Here is an 11833-nt window from a genome sequence, read left to right on the forward strand (position 1 = left end):
TTTTATATATAACGTTTATCGCCCGTCATAAAATCATGACAGCGATGCCGTAAACGTATATAATATCATAAAAATATGATAGGTATTATATTATGATAATATATACGTTTAGAAGTCAGAACAGCTGCAATATCACGCGCCACAGCGTTCTCTTCTGTCGGCAGATCGCTAATAATATATTAAACCCGCGACGCAGCTTTTTCGCACGTCTGCTGCCTTCGTGTCTGGCAGTGCACTCCCGCCTGGGGCTGTGGTCGGCCCCGCGGGTCTTGCGAGTCTCAAAACGATATCGTGTTGCACCATATGTTATATTCATCATGATATATTGTATTATATTGCGTGTCGTTCAGTGGCGTACATGGAGGGGGTGGGGGGGGGGGGTATTAGGGCCCTTGATATTTTTTTTACTTTATCCATATAAATGTATAACAATAATTGAGAGAGCAACGCGCGTGTATAACCGTTACATGCGCAAGACCCTTTAAATAAAATTTCACTTAAAAAAATCTGAATATTTTGTTTTTGATTATGCAATGTTTATTTCCTCGAATAAACCACATCCTTTTGATTTTCATGGCATATTTTCTACAAAATACAAAATAATTTCAATGTTTCACATCTGCCTGCGGGGGTCCCGCGTCATCTCGCTTTTTTATAAAACCCCTGCCGTTGAAAGTATCCGAGTACGCCACGCTGGCGTCGTAGTGCCCACAGGACCAATGTTCTGCAGCCCCCGAGTGCCGACCGTTTGAGATCGTACGCGAAAAGTTTCGAAGCTGGGCCGGCTGCAGCACATAGGCGTCTCATCTCTGCGTCGGAGGTTCGAGTGTGACGTGGAGACTGTGCGGGAAAACGCGTGACCCGAATGCACTGCTCACCATATGCGCGCCAAATGACATGAAAAATGTACAGACGTGACCTAAACTTTGAACACCTCCAAGTGCCCTGCAAAGGCTGAACCCTCGATTTATGGTATACAGTCGTATAATCCGCACGGGACCATAATATTATCATACACGGCGAGGCCTTTCTTACTCCCGTCCAAAACCGCTGCGCGACGCGCATAATATAAACGAATTTCGTTTAATGGCTCTATTTTTTTACTTTGTATTATTATTCGTCCACGTTGTGTGTTTTTTATCCCATGCGACGACAGCCCGTAATAATAATATAGTTAAACCATATTAATATCGTTATAATTAATATTATCAACGATATATTATATCATATTATTATGGTTTAATAAAATTATTAGACTCTTCGCACTATAGGCGTTTATACTATGTTAACGTGATTTATTTCTAAATAATAATCATATGTACTCACCACATAACCACACCTTCTATTAGATTATTATATTTTATAATATTAACATGATTTATATACAATTTATATACGTCCCGCAGAGTATTATATTCACTCGCAGACCTCGTTTTATTCTCAACACTGTTACTCTGCAGCACTCTCCAGCGCAGTTAAAGTTTAACTGTTAAACACTCTTCATTTAAACCTACATGAAATCTCCGTATTCTATGTATAGAACGTACACGCGGGTTGTTATAATATATTTATTATATTATTTGAGACCTCGATGCTCGTGTGCGTGCATTTTTGCTTTCGAGAGAGACAAATAAAAAAAACAATTCAAAAATGTGTGCACTCTGTGTATATAGGTACCTACACTACACTATATGTATATTATTATTAAAAAAAAAAAAACAATTCTTACTAATAAAATATTTATGAAATAATCGTACAAGGTTTCTAAATAATATAGGTGCATCTACGAATAATATACGATGACGTTATACGCCACGTCGTCGCGAGTTCGACTCTCACAATAGTAGGAACCTACGAATAGGTACAAATATAAAATATGTGACGTGAAAAGGCAGGACCGCAATACGGTGATTTTGCGCAAAACTTAGACAATATCGATATTATTATAATATATTTTCAAATGAGTGAAAGGTCAACTGTATCATATTTATAACGTCATCAACCTTCGGTAATGTTTGAACATTTCTTTAAGTATGTATAAGTCGTATTCATATTTTTATTAATCAACAAGAAAAAATGGTTAACAATAATTATTACATAATATTAAACTTAATATTTATTTTTTTTTTTTTATAAAATGTATCTTTAAATAATTGAACAACGTTGGCTGTAGGTACACTGTATCAAAAAAGTACAGTTTTAAGACGTCTTGTCTATATATTCTAGCCTACCAGAATGCAAAATTTGATCAGCAGATAAAAAACCAATGTACCTATTCCTACCTAATATAATATTATAATAAATCCAGTCCCCAAGTTATTACCTCTATTTGTTCCTGATAACCATCTAAAAATAAAAAACCAAACAATTTAAATAAAATACAATAGTTTAGACTTCGACACTATTATATTCGGATAAGAATAACGGAATTAATCTATATTATATTATATAAAAATGAATGTCTGTCTGTCTGTATGTGTGTCCTTTATGCATTCTTAAACGGCTAGACCGATTTTGATGAAATTTTCTGTGTGTGTTGAGTGGTTTCCGGAATGATTTAGATTCAAAATAGGACCCGATATGTCCGACCCGGGGAGGTGTACAGACGGGGATTTGGAGATTTATGGTGGAATTTTTTGTTTTTAAATGGTTGCTATTGGCTACAAGAGAAATAATTTGTAGAAATTAGTACCTATTTAATATTTATCATTTTATTGGTTGCCATTGGTTGATCGGGCAGATCAGGTGCAAGCCTACTTGATATGCATATATGCTGTTGCACATTGCTCGTGAACCTACGTAGTCGGATTGCCTACCAGGGAGGCTGGATTGCATCCAAAAGGGATTGAACAATCACAATTTTTCAAAAGTTGTAATTTGTACGGGCAACGAAGTGCATGGGATCAGCTAGTATAGTATAAATTATTTATATCACAACATGACAGACGGACGTGTGCAGGTTCAACTGGGGAGAAACAACAATATGTTTAAGCAGGTATCAACTCCATTCCATGTTAATACAAAATCACAGCTATGACTTGTATAATATATAGTTACCCTGTGGTGGGAGGGAGGTGTAATAGATCACCATGGAATACTTTTTTATCACCAGCAATGTAAGTTTGGTCTTCGTTACGTTATCGTTAAATTAGATGTACACATCATAGGTAGGTACTCTCAAAAAGTTTGATCAACTGTATAAAAAATGAAGAAAAACAAGGCATGTTGTTGTGTGCATTGTCGAGCCTTTATAATGAGATGTAGGTACTGCTATTGTTCAAATCCCCGGAAATTTTAAAAACTGCTCGGAACGCTTTTCTTTCTTTCAGCCTGTAAACGTGTGCGTTCACGTCAGACATGTATAAAAATTGCGATAAACGTAAAAAAATACTCGCCATTGTAAAACCAATTAATTTTCACCGGGTTACCGACCATCTCTTGTAACGTTTGTGATAAGTTATTCTCGCGGAAGGACATCGTGACCGTGCGTATTTAAATATAGGACGATCGCCGCACAGGAGCACAATATTGAAAATGCGGGTGTGGCGAAAACCACGATGTCGTTGTCCTGCAAGTGAGTTTGCATGACATGGTTTTAGTCGTGGATAATAGTATGGCAGTATGTTATACCTACATAAAAGTCAAAAATATATATTTTTGTCATAATCGTTGTGTCCGGACGAAACCAAGCTATGCATACTGTTTTTATAATCGGACCTTTTCATGCACCATTATCATAATTTATTTAGGTGTCGGGTAGTGCTGCAGGATATATTTGGGTGTTCTAAACTTTGAACACTCGTAAATAATTTAAGCAAACCTTTGATTGTTAATAACCGTTATTATTCCAGTTAACATTGGTTAATACGAGTGTCTAGTAATTCATAAAATTCACAACTTCTAAAAAAATATATTAAAAGAGTGATCAAATACATAGCGTAAACACGAACCAGCATAAATGTGTCCAAGTTATTTAATAATTAATACCCATTTAATTTATTTTTGAATAACTTTTTGCAAAATCGAACTATTATTTACATGAAATCTGTTATGTTTAAGTATAATATATAATATATTATATTATTGTCTTTGGTACCTACATATTGATTCTATAAGATGCTTAGTAACGAGCACCTAAGACCTACTTTGTACTCATATATTATATTATACTTGGATGATATATCAAATCAATCTCGATTCATTTTAAAACTATAGGTATGTAAACAAATCGGTGCAACAGGATTGCGCACTTTTTACCTTTTTACCTGAAAAAAACACAACACGATTGTGCACTTTTTACCTTTTTATATTTGAGAAAACGTAACAGGATTGCGCACTTTTTACCATTTTATATTTGAGAAAACATATTACTTTATTTTATATTGCTGGCTTATTTATTATAGTTTAAGCTTTAAGAAACACACTACCCGCCAATAGTACTTTGTACCTATATACAATAATTAAGGATACTATATTATGGCAGCTACGGATCTGTAAATAATATTTTATTACCAATAACTGATAAGTGTTAGTGACTGTGTTTTCAAACATATTACTTTTCTAACGTGTTCACATACGATAATATCCGATAATATTCACGATTAAAAAAAAAAAAGGTATTGTGTAGGTACTATATGTATCAAAATAAAAATGTTAACTAGTAGTTTCTCAAGTTACCTTGTCATTAAAATGTAATTTATCTATGTCCAATATTAATGACTAGTCCTTCAAAATGGTTTTACAAAAATATAAAATCGATTTAAAATTGCATCTAGTATTTAGGTAGATTGTAGGTATGTATTTATTATAATCAATTATAAAATGCGAATGAACTAATATTGATTAAGTACTATATAATTCTCGAATCATCATAGCCCCGATATCTTCCAAACTTATATATCATTGACATATTGTACAAGTTAAACAACTCAAAAACTACTCATTTGAAATTCAATTAAGATACCTACATTAACATTTAAAAAAAGTCATCTACCTAATTAACAATTTAGGAAGAAATTAGTTACCTACTATAATAATTCTAATTAAAAGAAAGTTTTTATCGCCACAGGTCACTACATAATATTATAATTTATATCAGTGTTTCTCCAAACTGAGGGTCCACAGGTAGGTCGCAAGTCAATTGTAGAATGATGGCGAACATTTTTTTTTAAATTATAGGTATGTACTAAGATTTGTTGTTATTTTATACTGTATAAACATAAACAAAATAAATTATAAGTATATTATAGTAATATTGTTGAGTACAGATTCATAATAGTAACCTGTGCCCGAACATAATCTTTCTAATAACCACCGCCGCCCGTTGCATATCTACGGCTTCAAATGACCATACATTGCATTACGCTTGTTTGAATAATATTGTGTGCGGAGATGGGCAATTCTCACAATAATCACTTATTTTGCACACTAAATTAAGTTGGCTCTCAAGGGGAAAGTATTAACACGACTTGTGGAACTCCGTGAAAAAATTGTATTATTTTCTAAAATGAAAAAGGCGGATTTATGATACAAATACAAATATACAATATTGAATATACTAATATAATATTCATAATATTATATTAGTGAGCCAGTGAGGTATTAGTTTTCATACTTACGATGTTAACTACTGGTTGTTTGGAATGAATAAAAATATAGGTGAAATAACCGTGTGAATTTAATAAGTGAAAATTTCGAGTGGAAAGCTTAACCCTTAGTAATTTACGTCAGTGTCATACAAGAATTGAAAACTATACAATTTACGAGCATTATTATAGTTTACTCATAACTCATTTCTCCTGAGTCTAGTGGCGTAGCCAGGATTATGAAATGGAGGGTGTTTAAAGTATAGATTAAAACCAAGTTTTTACAGTTTTCGTATATAAATAAATTTAGAGTTCAGAACTCGACTTGTTGCACTAAAAATTATCGAAATATGCAGTCAAAATTCTCAAAATATGCTTAAATATATGTACTATGTAGCAACATTTTTATATTATTTTTGAAAATACATAAAAAATATTGCAATTTAGGTAGTAAAAATGCCACTGCCTGAGTCATAAGTCGTAACAAATATTTTCATTTGTATTTATTTATTAGTATCCACCTATTAAGTACCTACTTACATCATGTGCATTGTGCAGTGGTTAAAGCCTCCTGAAGTCCCGCGAGATTAGTTTATTCAAATAAATAGGTAGATACCTCAAAGAGCGAGGTACTGGGTACTGGGTAGTGTCTAAAGCTCCATCTAAGGAATTTTCATAATTTCGCCACTGTATAGTGAATATAATAACATATATATACAATGGCGTATATAGAGGGGTTTTAGTGGTTCACCCCTCCCCACACACACACACCCATACACTGGAAATAAACGTAAGTGTGTATATAATTATTACTATTAATTATACTGTAGAGTGTAGGGAATCGTGTTCAGGGATTTCTATAATAAATACCCTCCCTCAAACAAAAATAAATCCTATATACATATCTATATAGGTACCTAACTATATAAAATTATAGAAAACATTTCGGAAAAAAATCGACAAATTTATCGATGTATCTAGCCTATAGGCTATAGGTCGTCGCTTCGAAGTTCAAAAACGCTATTCTAACATCGTGTCAAAATAATTTAAGTCTTTACAGTCTTATATAGCCATGTATTATGTAACTATGTAAGTATAATACAGTTGTTGTAATTTACCTCACTTCTCGGTTTTGTATTTGTGGTTAATTATACCGCAAGACTAAAATAAACACGTCGCCAAAAAGTCCAGCATCCGGATTGAATAGACAGACGACAGTCTTGACATCGGTGGATTTTCGAAACCAAAATCGATTTAAGGTAGATAAATTGCGAACGTTATCTAGAGGTATAACCGTATACAAGTATTTATTGGCGAGTATGCCTAATTATACATAGGTACGCGACAATATTAAATTTATCGATGCATGAGAATGTCCGATAATCGACGACCTCTCAACTCGATCACTCTCCCGGATAAAGGCGATGGACCGCGAACACGAGACCACTAAATGTTTTATACTAAAATAAATGCAAAACGTCCCCGAAAGACCTGCGGACAACGGCGATCGCACGTCGACTCCGGCTCGGGGTTTTTGTCGGACTACAGGTGGTACGATGTAACCATACATAATGACAACGATAATTTACCTGGCGGCGTTGTCGTGTCATAGTGGTGGTGTGTGCATATAAGAGCGGTAACCACGGGCTACGGTACGAGGAGTGATGATTGGCAGCGGGTTGCTTGAATTAAGCAGGCGCGACCAACTCGTTTACCCGGGAGTTTACCAATAATTGCGCTTGAAATTACCTTTTCCAATTGCGCTTTATACATTTTAGGGTCAATAGACCAATTGCGCTCAAAACATTTTACACTATACGTCTATACCTAATGAAAAGTTATTAGTTAGTTATAAATTATAATTATATAATAAATGATTACACTAACCGTTTTTTTGCGAGTATTAATGCATATCTAATGCATAATATAATATAAATAAAAAAACAATTTTTTTCTTCGCATTTAACAAGTTACTTTTTGATCGTCAATTATATAAAATGTATTATAATGATAACTTGTTTTCGTCTATCACTCAAATGCATTCTTCCGTGATCAAATGTCCGTAATAATTATAACGTTTCATAAAATTCCAGACACTGTCATAAAATGCATTACAACCAATCACTCTAACCAGTAATCAATTGATCAATAAATCCTTTTTTAATTTACAAGCATTTCAGTGTGTTTATGTTGATGGAATTAGATCGAACAACAATGTATCTAAATCTGAAGGTAGCCGCCAGGCAAATTTGAATACAAGCGCAATTGGTATATTCAATATTGACCGTAAAATATAAAGAGCGCCATTGGTACACTAACCGTAAAATATAAGCTGCACAATTGGTGTGTTGACCCTAAAATACAAAAATACAAATATTGTTTTGGCGCAATTGGTACATGCCCGTTTACCCGTTGCGAAACGGTATCAGGTAAAGTATAATAATCTTAAATCTTGAATATAGCTGGCCGCTGGGCGTCTTGGAATACAGTTAAACAGTTTAAATAATAGACTTTTATTGCACACATTAATCATAATAAAATACTTTATTTAAAAACTTTATATTATCCACTATTATATTATGGCTACCAACTGCCATAATATAATGATTAGATAGAAAAAATAAAACAAATTATTGACAATTATATTTTATATTAAGCGTTCAAAAATAATTAAATAATACAAGTACCTAATTCAGGGGAAAATAATATAAACTAAAATTTAAATTGTATTAAATCTAATTATTGGTATATGGCCAATTGATTATCAAAAAATTAATTATACAGCAATTTGAAATTATTTATGTGATTTTTAATAAGGGTAAATAATAATATCTAGGTATTTATTACAAAAAATATTTAATTGTTATACATTAAAAATATAATTTTCTAGACAAAAATTGTAAAAATTAAGATCACGATAGATCTAAAACAACATTTATTAAATTCTAATGAGCAATTCAATTCACTAAGTTTGTCTTAGCATTATATCAGTCTGTTTAGAGTTCATTGATTTCAAAATAACATTTCTCCTATAGTTTTTTGGTATATTTTGTACATGCTTTTACTATTATTAACATAAAAAAATATAATAGGAATTTACAATTACATTAAAAACTCCAAAATGTGGATATGTATGGAACATTCAACCATCTACAATGCGATATGTTTTTAGAGGATCTGTCCTCTGCTTAAGTTGATTATATTATACCATAAAATATAATTTAAATTTAAAGGCACTAAAGTTAATTGGAAACATAATTTACTAATGTTTTGATTTTCTAAAAAAAAAATAATAATAATTGGCAAAACCACCAAAAATTAAAAAAAAAATTATTCTACACAAAAATAACTTGAAATTTGAGTCATTCTTTCAATAGTCATAAAATTTAAAATGTAACATACAAGTAAAATCATATGACTAAAATTTAAAACTAGTGTTTGTAGGAACCCATAATTATCACCCTGAAAACCTGAACATTTTGGGCTTTATACCTTTTTGTAATTATTTACGAATTATTATCTTCATAAGATACTTGATATGTATTTATATTTGGCACATTAGATAGTTGATTTTGCTTCCCTTGTAGATCAACCTATAATTAAACCATACATTTTTTTTTAATTACATTAATAGATTTGTAGTTATCATGGTAATTAAATAATTATTTATTTAGCGAAGTTTAATATGAAATTACAAATATACAACACAAAGTAATTTCACAGCAATGAATTAATTTTAGTAGACAGGTATAATTACTTCATTTTTCAATTTTTCAATAACAGATCCGGGCTTCAATTTAATATCATTAGTATAATCTTTGGCCTGATGCTTGAATTGATGAGTAACTAAAATTTGACTTGTAGCAAACCGTTTCTTGCATATGTCACACACATATGGTAACTGATTATCATCAACCTCATTATGTGTTGCCATATGCATATCGTAGTAGTGTTTTACAATAAATGATTTACCTAATACAATAAAATTTGAACTATAAAAGTTTACATCATCATCAGACAAATCTAAAAACTCTAAATGTAAAACCAACCACAAACTTCACAGACAAGAGGTCCAGTAACTCCATGTGTGGTTCGATGCTTATGAAGATTATCTTTACGACTAAAATGTTTTTGACACAAATCACACCCATACAATCGTTGACCTGTGTGACTCAACATGTGACGCATAAGATGTTCTTTACGACTAAATGATTTAGAGCATGTCTCGCAGCTGTATGGTCGTTCCCCTGGAGAAATTATTATTAAATTAATAAAGAATTTAATTTAATTCAAACGGATTACATGGTTTTAAAGAATAAAGATAACTGATACAATATACTGAGTACATCAATTATGAATTCATTTACTTTTCACATCTGGTATGTTCAATCAAAACTATGTACAATATGAACAATATTTATAAAATAAGGTATAAGCTATAAAATAATATTACAGGTTATACAACAAACTTAAGTATTAATACATTGACTGGCACCAGTAGTCACACAATATGTACTATCAACACATATATTTTTCCATGTTATTCCTAATTTGTATATATAGGTACTATTTTATTTAAAAAACCATTAAAAAAAAAAAATTAATTAATTAATGTTTATTAAATCAAATAAATTGTAATTATTCCTCCTACGCCACTGCGCTGTTTTTAGTACATTATTATAGTGCTATAGAAAATTAATTATTTAAAACCATATTAATTTACGGTTGCTGGTAGTCATGTGCTAGTAATAATCAACTATAGGCGGCCAATGGTCACAAAAGTATACATTTGAGAATTACAGATGACTGCCGGCGGTCACATGGCAGTCAACAAGTTAATTATCATAAAAGTTGGTTAAAAAATTTAATTATTTTGTAAAAATTTACCAGTATGGAGTTTCCTATGCTGAATTAAATGCTCTTTTCTTTTAAATTTTTTCTCGCAAACATCACAAGGAAATCTTGGAGGCATTGTATCTCTTGTACTTCTTGTTGGCAAATTAGGAACACTTCTATTATTTATAGCTTTGCACATCTGACTATGCATAACAATTTCTTCCTCAGATTCTAATACTTTCCCACATGCAGTGCATGATGCAAGAGCTCCATCCGTTGGTAAAAAGCCATTCATAAAAGTTTTATCACTAGATTTACTGTTATCCAAATCTGAATCTTGATCATTACTTCAAAAACAAAAATACACATTGATTAGAAGTAACTAAACATAACTTAAAATATCTTTTAATTAATTAAACATATTATCTCAATAATAACTCACTCAGATTTATTAAATTGAAAATGAAGCATCTCTGGTTCAACAGTTAATGGAGTCACATAACTTAAAGAATGTACGTTCATTTCAGAATCTTCTTTATCTGAACTAGGAATATCCTGGAAAAATAACAAAACATCTTATTAAAATCATATATGACATTTATGATTGGTAAAATTGTATAAACATATTATTATAAAATAATACATCTCAATATAATGATTTTTAATATATTAGTTATTAATTGCAATTTGATATAAATTAAAAACCTGTAATACACAGAGTACTCGGCTATTGGTATTATTAGTACTTTTGACCAAATATTTGCATACCCCGCGACCTATGAATGTTGGTTTTATTATTAATATTATGTCGAACAGTATAATGTATAATATACATTATACTGTAATATACAGATATATATCATATATGTTATATGGTGTTTACAAAAATTTTGTGTATCCAAATTTTAACTGTTTTTTTTTTAGAAGACATTTCCACAGAATTAAACCCTGCTGACAAATTACATTATTATACTCTATTCAAAATAAGACCGTGACTTGGCGGCTGATTTGTGCGCTTGGGCGTGGCTTTGTTCCGTGGCGGCGCCTGATGCGTCGCCGCCTGGTCACCTTCTTTTTTTGAATAGAGTATAGTATCAGATTAATATATAATACACAGATACAAGTATCCGCAAATACAGAGGCATATCAAGGACTTTAGTATTGTGGGTCTGCCTCACTTACAAAAAACCACTGCGTAGCAACTTCAACCAACTTTGTACTACAAGTACATATAAGATTTACCTTATTAGTGAGGTGAAATACGAAATAAAAATGAATACTAACATATTATTAAAAAATATTATACATAATACATCATAACGTCCATGATTCATGATATTTAGTATTTACTATGAATAATGGATAATAATATAAAATATCGTAATAGTTATTGTACTGAGATAAAAAAAAAT

At 31.5% G+C, this 11833-nt stretch overlaps 2 protein-coding genes across 4 annotated transcripts in view; both read right to left on the minus strand.

Annotated features, from left to right (window-relative positions):
* The window catches only part of LOC100167119 (osmotic avoidance abnormal protein 3), a 22752-nt gene extending 15305 nt beyond the window's left edge, over positions 1-7447 (minus strand). For both annotated transcript variants that reach the window (XM_029488513.1, XM_016800901.2), the window contains exon 1: positions 6704-7447. The gene's annotated coding sequence lies outside the window, so the exon portion shown is untranslated. The remainder of the gene's footprint in view (positions 1-6703) is intronic.
* Positions 7448-8761: 1314 nt separating this feature from the next.
* The window catches only part of LOC100165878 (zinc finger protein 300), a 7345-nt gene continuing 4273 nt past the window's right edge, over positions 8762-11833 (minus strand). For both annotated transcript variants that reach the window (XM_001951176.5, XM_029488514.1), the window contains exons 5-9: positions 10864-10976; positions 10473-10768; positions 9635-9832; positions 9343-9557; positions 8762-9178 (exon numbers count right to left, since the gene is read on the minus strand). In XM_001951176.5, the coding sequence (XP_001951211.2) occupies positions 9092-9178; positions 9343-9557; positions 9635-9832; positions 10473-10768; positions 10864-10976 (909 nt within the window). In that variant the 3' untranslated portion in view covers positions 8762-9091. The remainder of the gene's footprint in view (positions 9179-9342; positions 9558-9634; positions 9833-10472; positions 10769-10863; positions 10977-11833) is intronic.

Source organism: Acyrthosiphon pisum, chromosome A1 (genome assembly GCF_005508785.2).
Source record: "Acyrthosiphon pisum isolate AL4f chromosome A1, pea_aphid_22Mar2018_4r6ur, whole genome shotgun sequence".
NCBI lineage: Eukaryota > Metazoa > Arthropoda > Insecta > Hemiptera > Aphididae > Acyrthosiphon > Acyrthosiphon pisum.